This window comes from Dasypus novemcinctus, chromosome 1 (genome assembly GCF_030445035.2).
Source record: "Dasypus novemcinctus isolate mDasNov1 chromosome 1, mDasNov1.1.hap2, whole genome shotgun sequence".
In the NCBI taxonomy this organism is placed as follows: Eukaryota; Metazoa; Chordata; class Mammalia; order Cingulata; family Dasypodidae; genus Dasypus; species Dasypus novemcinctus.
In genome coordinates, this window is record NC_080673.1 from 94099119 (window position 1) to 94119208 (window position 20090).

Consider the following 20090-nt stretch of genomic DNA (forward strand, 5'->3'; position numbering starts at 1 on the left):
GTGTGAGTCTTGGGGTTAAAAGGGCATACCTACTGCTAGCTAGCACAAATCCAAAAAAACCCACACCTTGCTTTATTGGGCTAAAATTTTAGAACTATAAGGATAAAATTAAACAGAATACTAAAAGCTTCTGGTGAAGAAAATGGGTATTTACAACAAAATTAGACTTCTCAGAATACTAGAAGATGGAGGATTTCTTTCCAAGCTTAAGTTCAAGAAGAAGATATTTTGAGAGATGTCATGTTTTAGAATATTTTCTACTCATGTTTCTCTAATGAAAAATTTTGTCAAAAAGATATTCTAACTAAATATACAGAACTACAAAAAAGAATAATAGGAGATATAAAAAATGATGGTGACTGATAGCCTTCATGAAGAGAATTATATTTCCAAATTTATAGTATCCATTAAATCTGGATGACAGACATTTTCTCTTGATAGCTAGGATTTTATTGGCTTAAGTTTGTATTTCCTTTTCTGCTTAGTTCTGAAGTGAATATTACAAAGTATAGTACAGAAATATGCCATCTCTTTTAGAGTTAAAACCAAAGGACTTACAATGGCCTAAATGGCCTTGAGTAATCTAGCACCTTACAATCTCTCTGAGCTCATTTCCTATCATTTTCTCCGTTGCTGACTCCACTACAGGCACAGTGACCTCCTTATATTTTCCTGAACTGCTGAGCCTTCTCCAAGTTCAAAACTTACTATGCCCTCTTCCTGAATCCCAGAGAACTGCATATCTCACTTCCTTTAGGTTTCTGCTTAAATGCCACCTCTCTGTGAGGCCTTCCCTGACAACACTATATATAAAACAACAACCAGCTGCCCCACATTCTCTCATCTCTCCTCTCTATTTTTCTCTATAGCATGTAATCACCACATCTCATATCTGTTTGCTTGTTTGTTTTGCCTTCAAGAAAGGAGCACAAATTTCTTTAATCCCATTATAAAATTCAATAAAGTAAATATATAATGGAAATCATGAGTTGGGGGAAAAAATGTGCAAGTTGTAAAAGTATATTATTTTTTCTTATATACTGAAGAATTAGCTATATTAAATAAAAGTCTAAGCACCAAAAAATTGAAAACAGAAATTGCTAAGGGTGATTACCTCTGGGAAGTCAGTCTAGGGTAAGAGGGGAGAGGGAGATATTAGTTTTTCATCTTTGATTCTTCCTCATGGTTTTAATTTAGGGGACAGGGTCATATATTCTTTTTTTTTTTTCTTTTTTTCCACTCACTTTTTTTTTTTTTGCTTAAATCAGGCTTGTTGAGGTGTAATTTACATACCTTGAAATGTACCCTTTCTAGTGTACAGTTCTCTGAGTGTTACACAGTTTTGACCAAAATCAAGAATATAACAGTTCCATCAACCCCTTCCCAAATTTCCTCATAATCTTTTGTAGTTAACCTGTTCCCTACCAAGCCCATGGAATCAGTGATCTGTTTTTCCCTCCTTTTTCTTTAAACTATATCTTTACTTCATTGTGGGTTTCTTATAGACTGAGTATATTTAAGTCTTAATTCTTATCCAATATGACAGTCCATGTCTTTTAATTGGTGAGTTGATATAATTTGCCTTTAAGATAATTATTGACACCTCTTGATGAAAATCTATTAGTTTTCTATTTATCCCATCTGTTCCTGTTCTTTTTTCCATTTTATTCTGTCTGCTTTTGAATTGCATATGATTCCATTTGTTATTTATATCTTATAAAAATTACTTTTAGTGGATACTTGCAGATATAAGTTTTTAAAAATGTAATTTAAAATGTCAAAAAATAGAATATAAATCTATACCAAATGTTAATTTTGGCAGTTTTCGGGGGTTGGATTTGAATTAGCCTCCCTACATTTCTGTATAGTCCTGATTTCCTACATGAATAATTTTTTAAAAATAGCTGGAAAGAAGAGATAGAGAAAGAAAACAACTGGGCAATTGTGTAGAGGATGGCTTAGAAAGGATGGGTAAAGAAGAGACGTTTTCATAAATCAAAAAATTATTAAGGTTACTTTGTAAGTCAATACAGAAAGTAAGCTTATGTCTATATACCATAAAATATAGGTATTTTTGTGTGTGGAGAGGAGTAAATGGTTTTCATTGACTTAGTTCTGCCATGTACCTTAAGTTTTCCTGGTAATTTGACAAACCCAAACCTGTGGAAGGTTAGCTGCTCTTCTCTGAATAATATACACCACCAAAATTAAAGTTCCTCTCTGGAAAATGAAATGCTGTTAGAGTAGTCTTTAAGGAAAATGTGGGATTTTGTCAGATCAATTCTGTTGTAATCAGGAAATCCAGAATATGTACAAGTGGATATTTTAGTTAAGTGTATTTTCTCTGATGGAGGAGCAAGAAAAATATAACTGTTTGAATTTTATCACGAGGTCTCGTGTCATTCTTTAAAACAGGTTCTATATCTGCTTTGTAATTGACCTGTGGCTTTTCCCCCCATTTCTTTATAGCTTTTCAAAGGTTTTGTGCATAGCATTTGAAGTACTTCAAGGATTGCAGTACATGAACAAACATGGTATTGTACACCGTGCACTGTCTCCTCATAATATCCTTTTGGACCGAAAGGTAATTGTCAAATAATGTAATAAAATAATGTGTTTATTCTTTACATTGGAAGCTATTGAATTCAGGCCTACTCAATTAATCAGAAGGACCATATAATAATAATATATTTTAAGAATTCTCATAATGAAAAGACTATGAAAATGATAGTCTTGTGGTTGTTAGAAAAAAATAAGAATCTTTACATTTTATAAAACCATGCACCTTTCACATGGATTATTAATTTTTTTTACAAGACTCCTTTTCTAATTTCATGCTTTGTATTTTAACTCTTTTATCCCACCCCCCTTTTAAATTTGATATCATTTTAAGAAAATTTATACTTATGTAGAATATTATTCTTAAAGTACCATTTCATTGTGTTTTCTCTTCTAAGAGAATTATGAGTACAAGGTGATGTATTTTCAGGAATAATCATGATTTAATTCTTCTTATCAGTAGAATTATCCTTTTTCTTCACTTCTTTTCCAGACTTTCAATACAGTTACCTTATAGTATTAAAATCACAAAAGAGAAAATTGTGCTCACTAATTTCTGACTTAGGACAGTAAAGTTTCATTGCTATAACTAATCTAAATAGTTTTAAAATGGAGATGTTAGACCCAAAAGGTCTTGTAATGCTGGAAAGTTCTTGGTAAGAAAATAAGTACATTTATTTTAAAATTGACTCATTTTTAAAAGCCTTAAACATGTAAAAGAGGAAAATTTGAGACTTATAAAATTTATATTTGCCTTTATTAAGAACGTCACACTTGTGATAATTATTCTCAAACAATACCGAAAGTTGTTGGGAATCTAGTAGATTCACCAAAATCTTGATGATTTATGAACAGATTTTCAAGTTAGAAACTCCCATGTCAGGGTTGAATTATAACATTGGGAATGAACTTGCAACTCCCTGAAAAACGTACTCTTTTGTTAAAATTACCACAAAACATTCTAGCCAAGGATTCAAGAAAAATGAGAGCATTTTTTTATTTTTGCTTTGTCAAAAAGCTGTGGATAATATAAATTGCAAAGTTTTTTGTTTTTCTGCAATGTACACATACACACTCACATATGATGGGTGGGCAGGTCATAATAAATTATAGTAAGTTAAATGTTATTTATTCTCTTAACGTACCTATCTATATAAAGGTTTTCTTTCATAATATGTATTGATAACTTTCCTTGCCAGTAATATTAAAATATTTCTTAATGATTTTTCTCCTTTATTATTGTAGGGCCATATTAAGTTGGCTAAATTTGGACTTTATCACATGACAGCTCATGGTGATGATGTTGATTTCCCAATAGGGTAAGAATATGTATTCTTTTATTCAGAGTCCTGTCTTAAACTGTCTAATCTTTGGCAACATATTACACTAAAAACAGCTCTTCTTTATTAATATGTCTTAGTTTTCCATGTTCTTCTGAAAGAGTAGACAATGAGTTCTTCCCAGTGTCCTAATGATCCCTGATGTTGATCCTTCATTTAATTGTCAGAGAGGTTAACAAATTATTGAATTTCTCTTTACAATGCATTTCTCTTTACAATTGTATTTCTTTCAGAATTAGATAAGTTTAAGGCAAGAAGCCTGACCAGATTCTCCTTTGTGTGCCTCAGGAGTCTGAGGAAGATCACTCTCACGTTGTTTTCCATTTAATATTTCCAAGTTAAATTCCCTGTTCTCTTAGATTCAATTGTAAATTAAGACATAGATTGAAGCCTAGGATATATCTGAGGTAATGAGATAAATTTATACCCAGAAGTCTGTGTTTAACTTTGGAGAGATTCATTTGATCACTTCTTATGTAGAATTCCAGATGTACCTTGGCCTCTAATAAAGGAATAGAAGTTTATTTCATCCTATATTCAACTGGATACTTTTGAGATATAGATTTTTGTGTTATATTTTTTAATGGGTTTAAACATTTTTAATAATTTAATTTTTTAGTTTTTAATTTTGGCATAATTTTAAATACATTAAAGTTTAAAAAGTAGTACGAAGAATTCCTAAATACCCTTGACCCAGATTTCCCAAATGTTAATACTCACTATGTTTGTTTTTATCTTTTGTTGTGGCTTTTTGTTTTTATTTTTTTCTCTGTGACTGTGTATATGTATATATGTATAAATATATTTTTTCCTGAATCATTTAAGAGTAATTAGCATACATGATGATACTTAACTCCTACATACTTCAATTTGTATTTCCTAAAATAAGGAGTTTTCTTATATAACCTCTATACAGTTATCAAAACCGGGAGATTAACATTGATACAATGCTATGATCTAATCTAGAGTCCTTAATCATATTTTTTAAATTGTTGTGTGGTGCTTTTAGTAGTATCCATTTGGTTTTGCTCTTTGGGCTTTCTATAATCAATTCTATCGCACTATTACTGGGAAGTGTGGCATGGAGTCATAGAGTGTTTTTCCTGAAGCAGGACATCGCTTAAAATTTTAATTAAAAATGAAAAAAGTCTCATTTATAAATTGCCCTTTTTTTAAAATTTTTTTTGTCTTTATTTTTTTAATTTACATTCAAAAAAATATGAGGTCCCCATATACCCCTAAATTGCCCTTTTATCTTTATAAGTTAGATTGTAGATTTCTTATCTAAAATTTTCATTAGCTAGGGCATAACTAATAACCTTAGACTTTACATAAATTATTTATTCATTCTTTCCTTTATTCATTGAGAATACATTTTTGGATCACCTTCTCTTCCGGTTGCTGGATATACAAAAATGGATAAGATTGGTTCTTGCCCTCAGGAAGCTCATTGTTTAATGGAAAATTTTCTGTTTAATGGCCTACTTATTAAGGTGCATAAATTCATAGTCTTTATTTTGCCTATCAAAAATTTGTGGTCAAAAGTAATGAATAGGGAAATGGACTTGGCCCAGTGGTTAGGGCATCCGTCTACCACATGGGAGGTCCGCGGTTCAAACCCTGGACCTCCTTGACTCGTGTGGAGCTGGCCCACACGCAGTGCTGATGCGCGCAAGGAGTGCCCTGCCACGCAGCGTGTCCCCCGCATAGGGGAGCCCCACACGCAAGGAGTGCACACTGTAAGGAGAGCTGCCCAGCGCAAAAGAAAGTGCAGCCTGCCCAGGAATGGTGCCGCCCACACTTCCCGTGCTGGTGATGACAACAGAAGCAGACAAAGAAATAAGATGCAGCAAATAGACACAGAGAACAGACAACTGGGGGAAGGGGGGAATTAAATAAATAAAATAAATAAATCTTAAAAAAAAAAGTAATGAATAATTTACAGGCATGAAAACAGTGGTTTGTAAAAACAGTCTATAATTTCTTATTTGTCGAAAAATTCCTTTTGAATTTAGAAAGTTCATAGTAAACTCTTGCATCTTTGCCATGTGACATATGCCTTTTGAAGTGACTTCTAAGGAGCTGTAGTAAATGGCTTCTGCTTCCTTTGGTCTACATTGTTTTGTGTGAAAAAGAACTCCAAAAACAATATAAACAAAAATTGCTTCAAGTTTTCAATTTCTGTTTCAATGTGCTTCAAGTTTTAGTGATGAATAGAAGAGAAGAGGTGATGTTGTGTAAATGCATCAAGCAGTTTGAAAAATTACACTTAAATTTTAAATGCTTACATAGAATTGGTCTTTCATTACCATTTGGTCCAGCTTACTTTGAAGTCTTAGACCCAAAATGTCTTGCCAGAAAGTATCAAAGAGCAAAATGTGAAACATTAGCCAGGAAAAATAGTGATCAAACAGCTAAGGCATGAAAGAAAATATTTACACCAGGAGAAGCTTTCAGTTGATTCAAAAGACAAATATTAAGGAACAACAAAGTAAAATGTTAACATCTGTTTCAAAATACTGTAAAGAGTTAGAAATTGGGCATTCATTTCAGTTGGCCAGTAGCTTAATACCTTGTTAAAACATCAAACAGATGATGAAAGCCACTTACATTTACTTCACTAGTCATACTCACAGCTAAGTTCTGGTAATTGCCTTTGAGTGTTAAAATGCTAAAGCAGAGAAGGTACATCTTCTTGAAAAAAGATGATCCACATTAAAGACCAATTCTAGGGCTTCTTGTTTTTATTAATTTCTGCCCTTGATTAAAAGGGAAACTAGAATTTTTGGAGCAAGGGCCACCTCGGTATTTATAGAGCTCACCGACCAGTTTTTTATGTATTAATTTACCTATATGTTGCTTCGCTTTTCACTACCCATACCATCATTTTTGGGTTAGATTACTGGAAATCAATTAAAAACAAAGAGTACGTAGATCTGTCATGGTCATATTGATAAAAATACAACATGCATTTATGTTACACTTTCCATTTTCATGAAACATCTTTACATATTCACTAACATTTATAACAGTTTAATGAGCTAGGCATTATTTCTTATTTTACAAATGAAGAAGCTCAAATCACATATATAATATGTGGTAGGACTGGAATTAGAACACAGGTCTTATACCATACAGCCAAGTGCTTTCCCCACTATTCTTCAGTTGTTCCCAGAGACTTCACACATTCATTTAGAAAGCGAGCAGTATGGTCATCTTAAAGCAGGTGTTCTTAACCTTTTTTCTTCCATGGACCCCTTTGCTACTCAGGTGAAAACCACAGACCTCTTACTAAGTCCACACTATACTGTGTATTATTAATAAGTATATCCCACACCAACACATCCCCACAAGAATAATGTGTTTTTTTTTTTCATTTCAATTCAAGCTCATGGACCCCTGGTTAAGCACCCCTGTCTTAGAGTAAAATGGCATAGTACAAATTTGTATATAAGAAAAATATATGAGCAAATTAAAAGATATTGATCTCACCAACATCATTACATTGAAAAAAACACTAATTTACCCATTTATCTTTAAAGTTATATTCATTGACTTAGTGGACCTGTATTTTACCTATAAATAAGAAGCACTGGCTTCCTCTCCATAAATCCACCCCTACCATCAGCAGCCATGTCCTGTCATGTTAAATGGCCCATCAGTCTCTCCCTGTTTTCTTAACCCTGCTCTTCAACCTTGGACTTATGAAATCAGCACCCATCAGCCCAATTACTTTTGTCTGTGGTCCTCACCCAGCAGTGGTAGGGGTTATTTTATAATTTACCTTTTCATACTACCCTCCTGAAACTGGACTGCAGTAGGGAGTTGGGGGGAGGAATGATAAGAGCCATTTTTGCTTCCCCATGATGAAGAATTTGTGATTAGTGTCTTCTTCTGGGAAATGTGTTTTTGAAGGAGGTGGCTACACTAGACAATAGAATGTAGAGCTAACAGCCTTCTATTGGAAGAAGATGCCATCTAGGAATTTCGTAGCTAGAGAAGAGGAGTCAATGCCTGGCTTCAAAGCTTCAAAGAACAGGCTGACTCTCTTGTTAAGCTGGTTATGAAGCCAGTGCTCATTTATCATTCTGAAAATCCTAGGGCCCTTAAGAATTATGCTAAATCTACTCTGCTTGTGCTTTGTGTATGAAACAGCAAAGCCTGGAAGACACACCTGTTTATAACATGGCTTAATAAATATTTTAAGCCTACTAGTGAGACCTATTGCTCATAAAAAAGATTCCTTTCAAAATATTACTGTTCATTGGCAATGCACCTGTTCACCCAAGAGCTCCGATTGAGATGTACAAAGAGATTAATGTGTTTTTCATGCCTGCTAACACAACATCCTTTCTGCAGCCCATGAATCAAGTAGTCATTTTGACACTCAAGTCTTATTATTTAAGAAATGTATTCTGTAAGGCTATAGCTGCCATAGAAAGTGATTCTTCTGGTGAATCTGGGCAATGTAAATCAAAATCTTCTAGAAAGAATTCACCATTCTAGATGCTATTAAGAACATTCATGATTCATGGGAGCAGGTCAAAATATTAACAGGAGTTTGAAAGAAATTGATTCCAACTCTCATAGATGACTTTAAGGGTTCAAGACTTCTGTGGAGGAAATAATTAAGATGTGATAGCTAGAGAACTAGAGTTAGGAGTCTGAATCTGTGACTCAATTGCTATAATATCATGATAAAACTTGAATGGATGAAGAGCAAATAAAATGAATTCTTGAGATGAAACCTACTCTTACTGTGAACATTGTTGAAATGACAATAAAGGATTTAGAATATCACAGAAAGTTAGTAGATAAAAGAGTTACAGAGTTTTAACGGATGGACTCCAATTTTTAAAAAGTTCTGCTGTAGGTAAAAGGCTATCAAACAGCATCACATGCTACAGAGAAATCTTTTGTGAAAGGATGAGTCTAATTCATGCAGGAAACTTCATTATTGTCTTATTTTAAGAATTTGCCACAGCCACCCTAACTTTGGCAACCACCACATTTCTCAGTCAGCAGCCATCAACATCAAGCAAGATCTCCACCAGCAGAAAGAGTATTACTTGCCAAAGGCTCACATGATGGTTAGCAATTTTTAGCAACAAAGTATTTTTTAATTAAGATATTTACATTTTTAGATATATTGGTATTGCACACTTAATAGACTGCAGTATAGTGTAAATATAACTTTTATATGCCTAGGGAAACCAAAAATTCTTGTGACTCACTTTATTGCTATATTGACTTTATTGTACTGGTCTGGAATTAAACCTGCAATACCCCAGAGGTATGCCTGTAATATCATATACATATATGTAATATACTATATAAAAATGTAGAATAGGTAAAACAAATGCCTTGTGGCTATTAAAGAACCGTAAGAAGGATACAGATAAAATACTATGGAAATTTGCTGAGAAGAAAGATTATTTTGGCCTAAGCAAATCACCTAAGGTTTCATGGGAATATTCATAAAATGAATTTATCAGAAAATTAAGATTAGAAATGCAACACATCATATAGAATATAACCTTTTTAAAGACTATGTCTTTATTATTAAATAAAACTTTCATTTATGAGTTTAGAAGATAGCAGATATTAGAAAAGGTTTTGTATGGAAACTTGGATTTTAAAAGTGCTTACATGATAGGGTGGTTTACTGTTCTCGTTTGTGTAAAGGGTGTGATTTATGCTTACCTGGAGTTACCCAAACTCTGGGTTATGGGAACAGACCTCCACATTGCCAAGTCTACTGAGACTTTTGACACCAAGTGGAAGTTGTGAGTTTCCCCAAACTACCCTCAGATTCTGTAATTCACTAGGACCTCTCACAGATCTCAAAGATACAGTCTTATTATCATGAAAGAGTATACCAAATTATAACCAGCTAAATGAAGAGGTGCATAGGACGAGGTCTAGGAGGGTTTCAAATGTGAAGCCTCCATACTTTCCTGGGATCTATGGGTAGCAATATTCATAAAGCATTGCCAACTCATAAAGTTTACTGAGTTTCGCTGTCCAGCTTTCTTATTGAGGTTTCATTACATAAGCCTGATTGATTGAATCATTCTCACATGGTTAAATTCAATCTCCAACCCTCTCCCCTCACCAGTTGATTAGCTGATATCACATGGTTCAAAGTCCCAACCAATCACATGGTTTGTGGTCTTTCTGGTGTGGCCAACCCAACCCTAATTAGCATAAACTATCAGGTGTAGTTTCAGGAGCCACTGTGAATAACAAAGGCACTCATGTCAGTAAGAAATTCTAATGGTTTTTGAGGTTATCCCCCAGGAACTTGGATAAAATCCTGACCACTCTTTAGGTGAGACCAAATTCCTTACTACACAATGCTAAACACTTGCTCTTCTTCCAGGGATTTTGAATTTTCATGCATGCTAGGCTATAAGAAAATCTACTTGACTGGCTCAAGTAGATTTTGACTGGACTGCCATAAAAACCTTGGGCACTGAGTCTTTAATGGGCTTCTCTGGTCAGAAACATCTCACATATGTTGCAGCATTTTTGTTGCACTCTGTGTGACCTCCGATGGAAGGGAGCGTGCATAAGGAAGCCTGCATATAGATTCCTTCAGACTGCCTTTGTCTTTTCCCCTTATGATTCTGCTATATGTCTATACTATCTCACTATAGTTAATCTTAGCTGTGAGTACTACTATATGCTAAGTCCTATGAGTCCTTCTAGTGAATCTCTAAATATGGGTGGCCTTGAGAATCCCTAAGAAAACTACCTACTAGATAAATAGACAAAAAATCTGAATGGGCAGTTCATATAAGAGGAAATCTGAATGGCCAAGAAACATGTGAAAGATGCCTCAATCTCATTAATTATCAAAGAAATAGAAATAAAATCACGAAGATGCACAGTGTTTACCCAATAGATTGTCCAACATTAAAAAGTGTGTCAATATTAAGTGTTTGTGAAGAAATAAGGAATAGGGAACTGCCATACACTTCTAGTGGAAATGTAAATTATTACAACCCCTTTTGAATATCATTTGGCATGATATAATAAAGTTGAGAGTGCACACATTGAAGCCTAGGTTTGTACACTTGGGGAATTTTTACATATGTGCACTATAGTATTTTGAGCAACATTGTTTATAATATAAAAACCAGAAAACCACTTAAATGCCCACTGGCATGAGAATAGATAAATAAATTATGGTATATTCATAAAATAAAAGCAAAAATGAATGACAGTTACATGGAATGATACAGGTGACTCTTAGAAATAAATAATACTGATTGAAAAAAGCAGTCCACAAAATACAGTCAGCGTAAGTACAATAATTTAAAGTTCAGAATTATGCTTTACCAAGCAATATATATTTTAGGAATACAAACATAAGGTAAAACTATAAAGAAATAGAAGAGAATAATTAAACAGAAAAATTTCAGATGGCTGTACCTTCTGAGGGTTAGGGAGGGGAATATGTTCAGGGAGAAACAGAAAGACTTTGTGGTGGTAATTTGATGTTCTTTACTTAAACTGTATGGTGGGTACATGGATGTTTGTTGAAGCTTTATTCTTTATATTCAGATTTAATGAAGAGTCTTTTGTGTTCACTCAATATTTACTAAAACAATTTTCAAAACCTTGTTATGTTAGTGAAGGTGCATAGAAATAGTCACCCTCATACATTACTGGTGAGAGTATAAATTGACAACTTGGTGATAACTATTGAAATTAAAATGCCCCTACCTTATTGACCATGCAGTTCCACTTTGAGGAATTTATCCATCAGCTATACATACAGTTGTGGGAAATGCAATATTTACAATTTATTTATTTCAGCATTGTTATAATAGAAAAGAACAGAACTTACAAAACCCTTCATCAGAGTTTAGTCAAATAAATGCATTTCTACAATGAAATTCTTGACAGTTTTAAAAAAGAATGAGGAATCTATACTTGTATTTATATAAGGATCTCTAAAATACACTGTTAATTGGGGGACAAAAAGGTATAAGAGTACAATGTATAGTATGCTGCCACTCTGTGGGGCAGTGGTGATGGGTGGAAAATATATATAAAGAATTGGTCAAGGAGAGAGGAATGGAGGAGATGGAGAATATCTTAGGAAAGACAGACAAAAGATATGGGAAGAGATTTTACTTTTCAATTTATGTTCTTTTTAAGCTTTTGTTTCTTGTTCTACTCAAAAGAATAAATACTGTTGTGAACATAAGTGTACTCTAGATAACAGGTCAGTATAAAGAAAAATAGGCAGTAAGTAGGAAAGAAAAACACCTGGAAACAGGATTGCAAGAGAGACCACCTGATAAAAACAGAGGAGAACAAAGAAAGGAACTAATGCTGTAGGGAGATACAAGGATTTTCAAACTATGTGAAACTGTTATTTACTCATGATGCCTATACATAGAAACCTGTATTATGGTTAGTTTAGAATTCTTCCTAGCAACAGTTAATTTGATTGCATGGAATTTTTACATAGATCTTTTTGCACTGGTAATAAAAATGTACTACTACTTCTTTGTCCCTTTGTTGTATATATCAATTACTCATTATTTTAATGTATCATATAGGTATCCATCATACTTGGCACCTGAAGTAATTGCACAAGGAATTTTCAAAACAACTGATCATATGCCAAGTGAAAAACCATTGCCTTCTGGCCCCAAATCAGATGTGTGGTCTCTTGGAATCATTTTATTTGAGCTTTGTGTGGTATGTATAAAGAAATATTGAATTAATAAAAAGAAGTTGTGTATTTATTGGAATAATCTTTTTGGAAAGAGAAGTTATTTAGGAATAATGTGTTTTTATTTTGCAAATTGCTAAGATTTAAGGAGGAAAGATTTAATTTTCAGTTCAACTTTTTAAATATCTCATTTGATAATTGCATATTATTTTGGTATCTTTAGAAATATTAAAACTGTGTACACTCATTTAGATGATGTGCTCTCTCACCCCTCCATGGCATTCTTTCTTACTAAATAGCCTCTCCTATGCTATTGTCACATGTTTCCTATAAGACTCAGTTCAGATATTGGCATTTTATGAAGCCTTTACCAGATATCCAGTATATTTATTAGGGTAAAGACTAAGCTACTATATCATTTTTTTAAAAATTAAAAATACAGTAGCTTGAAGAGCATAGACTTTTTCTTCTCATATCAGAGTGGATAGATGGGCTCTGCTCTACAATGTCATGCAGAAACCCAAGCTACCAAGGATTGTGCCACCATTCTCAATACCTTCTCCCAATTTGGTGCCTTCGTAAACTTTTTTAGCTAGATAGAAAGGTGAAGAGTGAGTTCAGGGCAACTATCTTTAAGAAGATCTATAAGTTGCAAATTTCAACTCTGTACTTTTCTCTCACGATAATTTACTCATGTGACTACATCTCGCTACAAGGGAGACCATGAAATGCAGTCTTTACTCGGATACCTAAATTTTGAGGAAAAAGATTAGAATGGATTTAGGAGGATAGCTAACACTCTATCAAGTCCTCCCATTCTCACCTATCTACCCTACCTCCAAATACCTGCCAGTGTTAGGTATCCTCTCTTCTCTGCTCTCCTCCATCTAGTGTAGCATTTGTCACTCTATGTGGGCTATCAGGACTTTCAAGACTGAAATTTTGGTTATTCATCTTTGAGGTAAAGCACCTTGGTCTTATTCTAACATATAGTAAGTGCTCAAAAAATATTTGTTGAAAAATTTCATTTCTGTCTTGTGAAGAATTTTCAAAATATGAAAATATTAACTCAGTGATTTTACCATATATATGAATTAAATAGACATCATTTCTCTCATTTTGTGTATTTAATAACTAATTCAACAGCAGGAAAGTATGACAGATAAGAGACAAACTTCTGTAGTAAGAGAGATTTGGATTTGAATTCATATATTGTGCTGTACTGTAGTTGTGTGACTTCAGATGGCTAACTGAACTTCTGAAGCCTTGTGTTCTATTTCTATAAATAATAGTATCTATATTGTAAAATTCTTGGAAAAATTAAATGAACTAATGTATATAAAGTTTTTGATACAGGGTGTGGCATAGGAAACAGTCAATATATGTTATCTTTTATTAATATTATTAAAATAGGAATTTATTCTGGATGACATGGTACCTTACATGTGACTTTTTCTAAGGGAAAATGACAGGTTTTCTAATTTATTGTTATCTTTTGTCTACATACTTTTCATTGCTGAGAAAGTTTGTAAATCTCAAACTTTAAAATGACAGCTTCAGTGAAAATTTTTGCGTGAATGTGAAGTAATATGTGTGTAAATGTCAGCTATATAGTTTCTCCTTTTTATTACCATAGCCTATAACTAAACTCTTTACTAATAATCTTGATATGTCTTATATGACCAATTCAAGTCAACAAATGTTAATGAGACTTTATGGTTTATATAGCATCATGCCAAATGCAAACGAGATAAAATATGATTAAGACAGTGTCATAAAGCTTACATTTTCAATTCAGTTCCATAAAGTAGTGAGATAAATTCAGAGAGCTGTATAAATCCAAAGAAAGGAAACATTAATTCCATCATATGGCTTCATAACATTTTAAGTGGGTCCCAGAATTTGGATAGTCCAGTTTAAGGAAGGAAGAATGAATGTAAACTCACATCTCCCTATACCTCACCAAACCCTTAGATTTGATTTAAATATCAAGAAATAAATTAATAACATACCAGTAAGTAACAAAGGGAACTTTTGTTGCATTAGAAATTTTGAGGAAATAGATAAAAGTCTTACCTCACACTGTTTTGCTAAGAAGCACTTGCCATATTATCAGAAAATCAATATAGCCACACTGCCAGCCAGAAGTTTCCATAGTCCAGACCATGTGTGGTCGTTCCGAGCTGTATATACCCCAGAAAAGTATGTTCTTAAAGTTAATCCATTTCTATGGGTATGGCCCCATTGTAAGTAGGATCTTTTGGAGAATAGGATCTTAAGATATGACCTACCTCATTCAGGATGGGTCTTAATCCTCTTACTGGAATCCTTTAAAATGGGATGAATACAGAGAGAGAGAAAGCCATGGAAGCAAGATGCTAAGATCAAGGAAACCTGAAAGATAAGGGAGAGATTAGCAGTTGCTGCCATGTGCCTTGCCATGTGACAGAAGCATCCAGGATCACAGGCAGCCAGTCTTCAGGGACAAAGCATCACCTAACCATGTCTTTATTTTGTCATTTTTCTCAACTATAAGCTCATAAGCTAATAAATTCTCACTTTGAAAAACCAACCCATTTTATGCTATCTGCTTTTGACAGCCTAGCAAACTAAAACACCAAGTGTAGGAGAATTCTGTGTCAAAAGATGATGAGTGCATGTCTGTGTAACACCAAACATCTAAAGATGTCTTCTACAGTAAAAAAGAAACAACAAACAAGAATTTACACCTAGGAAGCAGTCTTGAAAGTCAATTAAAAAGAATTCAAAGGCAGCAGACTTGGCCCAGTGGATAGGGCGTCCGTCTACCACATGGGAGGTCCACGGTTCAAACCCCGGGCCTCCTTGACCCGTGTGGAGCTGGCCCCTGCGCAGTGCTGATGTGCGCAAGGAGTGCCCTGCCACGCAGGGGTGTCCCCCGCGTATGGGAGCCCCATGCGCAAGGAGTTGCACCCCGTAAGGAGAGCCGCCCAGCGTGAAAGAAAGTACAGCCTGCCCAGGAATGGTGCCACACACACGGAGAACTGACACAACAAGATGACGCAACAAAAAGAAACAAAGATTTCCGTGCCACTGACAACAACAGAAGCGGACAAGGAAGACACAGCAAATAGACACAGAGAACAGACAACCAGGGTGGGGGGAGGGAAGGGGAGAGAAATAAATAAATCTTAAAAAAAAAAAAGACTTTAAAATAAATATATGTATTAAGAGATAGGGGAAACCCTTCATGAAACAATTACAGTGGCTATGAAACAAGAACAGCTACTAAAAACAGTAAGGATACAGTTTTTTGGGAAAAAAGTAATTATTAATAAATGGATCATAGAAAACTGGACACAACTGAAAATGAAAGATAAAGCTGAGGCATTATCTCAGAATATGGCACAAAGAAAATTTAAAAGAAGGAAAATTGCGTTGCAGATGTGACTCAAGCAGCTGAGCGCTTGCTTCCCGCATACGAGGTCCCAGGTTCAGTCCTCGGCCCCAGTACCTAAAAAAAAAAGAAAAGAAAAAAACAGGAAAGATAGATCCAGGTATTCTAACAACCATCTAATTGAAGTATAAGAAGTAGGGAGTAAAATAATTACAGAACAGACAATATTTGAGAAAATGATGACTAAGTGTTTCTCAGAGCTGAAGAAAGATGTGAGTCCTCAGTTTAAAGGAACCTACTAATTACTATGCAAGGTAAATGGAAAAAAATCAAAACACAGAACAAAAACATACCAAGAAACCTTATAGTAAACCTTTAGATAACAGGTAACAAATAATAGGTAACATTTTTCAACACTTATCAAGAGTTCAGGCAGTTTTCTAATCACTTTAAGTACATTATCTTAACCAATCTGCACCCAGACTTATAAAGTTTATCTGATTAACATCTCTTCTTTACAGATTAGGAAACTGACACAGTGAAGTTAAACAACCTGTCTGTTGTATAACAGTAAGAGGATGAGTCAGATTTTGCACCCATAAATCTACCTCCAAAGCTATACTCTACCAAAACACTAAAAGCTGCAGTATCTTCATCAGCGTTAAAGAGAAAATCTTCAAACCTGCCAAAGAGAAAATACAAATTGCTGATAAAGCTTGAGAATTAAACTTACATTAAAAGTGTGGATGCAAGAAAACAGTGGAATAGTGCCATGAAGTGCCGCTAGAAAGTAATTTTGAATTTTGAATTCATTAACTCAAAAAAAAAGCTCACATTCAGGAATGACGGTGAAATAAAAGAACTTTCCTCTATTTTTAAAAAACAAAATTTCAGAGCCTCTTTCTCTCTGTACAAAATCTAGAGAAAAGACTATTTTCTTTTAAGCTGTTGCCTTCTAAGTCTGTTTAAAGGATACTATAAGTTTAAGTTTATCATAAGTGACATAATAACAGCCAACATTTATGAAGCATTTTCTATGTGCCACAAATGTTAAGAATTTTTAAGAATATACTGTTATCCTCACCTCATCACAATCTGTAGCACATATAATGATTAAAATTCTAATTTTAAAGCTGAGAAAAGTGAGTTTTAAGGTGTTCAAATAATTTGCCCACATTATAAAACTGAGTGGTGAAAGCTCAAACTCGGCACACAATGTTGCTCAATACATATTTGTGGAAGGAATAAATTTTTTACTCAACCCAATGCCAAGAAGCTTCCTGGGGCAGACTTATAAGGAAACCACTAAAATATATTGTTCCTGTCTTAAAATAAAGAAACGTATCAGGTGCTATGGGACCAGAAAATGGTTGTCTGCATTATTATGGGAGAAGGAAGGAGTGTCATAGAAGCTTTATCAATGGAAACAACAGACTACCGGAATCATGACATATGAGTAAGAATTAGGTAGATGAAAGAGAAAAGTGAATTATTGCCAGAAGGCATTCTGGTCTCTAAATCAAATAAGATTCCTGGTACTTTGAAATCCCCCTAGATAGCCATATATTCCTGGATCTTAAAAGTGAACAATGCTCAAGACCAAACTGGAATATAACCATCCTTAGGTTATAACAGGTTTGAATGTGAAATTTTATGAAACATGGTTTAAAATGTTGTCTTCATCAATGTTTTTCTTTTTTAGTGGAACTAATTTAAAAATCCAATAAATACCTCTGAAGAAAAATAGAGGTACCTGATAATGTAATTTTCAGCTGTAGAAAAAAAAAAAAAGACCTCACTGGAAGAAAAAAATGAAACTGTTAACAAGAATTTATTTTCCAACTTTGTTTAGGGAAGAAAATTATTTCAGAGCTTGGATATTTCTGAAAGACTAAAATTTTTGCTTACATTGGGTAAGTGTCATGAAATTGTATTATCTTTCAACTGTAAATACAATCTTTAGTAACTTAGAAATCTTGCATATTTAGGATATATTTTTCTGAAATCTTGAATACATAGTGGAATATCCTCACTTTTCTTTAAGTTTCTAATGATCAGTGATATAAACAGCTTAAGAAATGCCTTCTGATTTATATCTATATATATTTTAAAGATTTATTTATTTATTTATCTCCCCTTCCCTCCCCCCACCCTGGTTGTCTGTTCTCTGTGTCTATTTGCTGTGTCTTCCTTGTCCGCTTCTGTTGTTGTCAGTGGCACGGAAATCTTTGTTTCTTTTTGTTGCGTCATCTTGTTGTGTCAGTTCTCCGTGTGTGTGGCACCATTCCTGGGCAGGCTGTACTTTCTTTCACGCTGGGCGGCTCTCCTTACGGGGTGCAACTCCTTGCGCATGGGGCTCCCATACGCGGGGGACACCCCTGCATGGCAGGGCACTCCTTGCGCACATCAGCACTGCACATGGGCCAGCTGCACACGGTTCAAGGAGGCCCGGGGTTTGAACCGCAGACCTCCCATGTGGTAGACGGCCGCCCTAAGCACTGGGCCAAGTCCACCGCTCCTTCTGATATAGTAGAGGTGTCTTTGTTTTTCAAGGAATTTTATTCTGGATGGAAATAACCATAGCTTCATGATCTAGCCAAGTAAACTTGTAAAATCAAAATACAAGAATATAAACTTATACTTCTCTGTAGTTTACCTTCAGACTATATATCTTAACTTTTGTACCATATACATGATGAAACAGGTATAAATAAGAACTCAAGAAGAATATTTATCTTCATGACAGGCTCATATCTTTTATTCATGTATATTAGATGTATTCATCTGTAATTCGAATTAATAAAAATTTGTGTAATCTAATTTAGGGTGGACTTAAGCATGTGTGGTAATAAAGGAGAAAATATGGATAGGCCACTTAAATATAAGAGTGATAGATTGTTGTCTAGATTAAGAGGGTTTACAAAAGTAATCATATATACAAATAGTAATGATAAATATTAAATAAAAATTGTAAATAAAATTGCATAAACTTCTACCATATTTATCCCATTTAATTTTAAGGAGTGATAATATAGCTATTAGGGTGTCTTGAATATTCCTAAATATGGTCTAAAGACTAAACTTTTACTTTGAATCTCCAGGAATGCATATACATTCTCCAAATTGTATATAATAAAAATAGTTTTATCATCATAAAAAAAGCAATAAACCCTTTTAAAAAGCAAAATATATAAAGGAAAGGAGAATCTTTACTTTTCTTGAATCACTACTTCATCTCACTATTTAAACTATCTTTCAGTATCTATGATTCAATTATTATTTAGTGTTTGAGGTCTTTATTTTACCAAAACACTGTGGAGGAAAGTTAAAGTTACATGCTACCAGGGCCAATGATTGAACCCCAAACCTCATATGTGGGAGTCTGGTGCCCAACCACTGGGCCACATCAGCTCCCCTGACTTGACTTTTTCATTTGTTTGTTTTTTTGTTTCTAGTAGCTACTGGGGACTGAACCTGAGACCTCCCGTGTAGGAAGCAGGCACTCAACTGCTTGAGCCACATCCTCTTCCATTACATGCTTGCTTTATTTTTTTTAAGATTTATTTTTTTAATTTCTCCTCACCCCCTCATTGTTTGCACTTGTTGTGTCTGTCTTCCTTGTTTCTTTAGGAGGCACCAGGAGCTGAACCTGGGCCCTCTGATGTGGGAGGGAGGCACCTAATTACTTGAGCCCCTCCACTCCCTGCTTTGTTGTGTCCCTCATTATGTTTTTCCTCTCTTTGTCTCTTGTTGCATCAGCTCACCACACCTGCCTGTCGCATCAGCTTACTCTCTTCTTTAGGAGGCACTGGGAACCTCTGCTCCCCACCTTGTTGTATCTCTCATTACTTTTTTTCTTCTTTGTGTCTCTTGTTGTGTCAGTTTGCTGTACCTACCCATTGTATCAGCTTGCTGTCTTTTTTAGGAGGCACAGGAACCAAACCAGGGACCTCCAATGTGGTAGGCGGAAGCTCAGTCACTTGAGCCAAGTCCGCTTCCCAGTATGCTTTCTAATATTCCAAATTACAAAACCACATAGCACTATTTAAAATAATTATCAGTGTTTGGTTACAGGTTAGCTTGACAGATTAGAAAAGCAGCATTAATTCATAGAGTTTTTTGT

At 34.4% G+C, this 20090-nt stretch overlaps 1 protein-coding gene across 7 annotated transcripts in view; it reads left to right on the forward strand.

Moving 5' to 3' along the window:
• The window catches only part of TBCK (TBC1 domain containing kinase), a 445069-nt gene that overhangs the window by 87604 nt on the left and 337375 nt on the right, over window positions 1–20090 (forward strand). For all 7 annotated transcript variants that reach the window (XM_058294468.2, XM_071215231.1, XM_058294462.2 and 4 more), the window contains exons 4-7: window positions 2470–2584; window positions 3805–3878; window positions 12476–12617; window positions 17820–17880. In XM_058294468.2, coding sequence (XP_058150451.1) covers window positions 2470–2584; window positions 3805–3878; window positions 12476–12617; window positions 17820–17880 — 392 coding nt within the window. The remainder of the gene's footprint in view (window positions 1–2469; window positions 2585–3804; window positions 3879–12475; window positions 12618–17819; window positions 17881–20090) is intronic.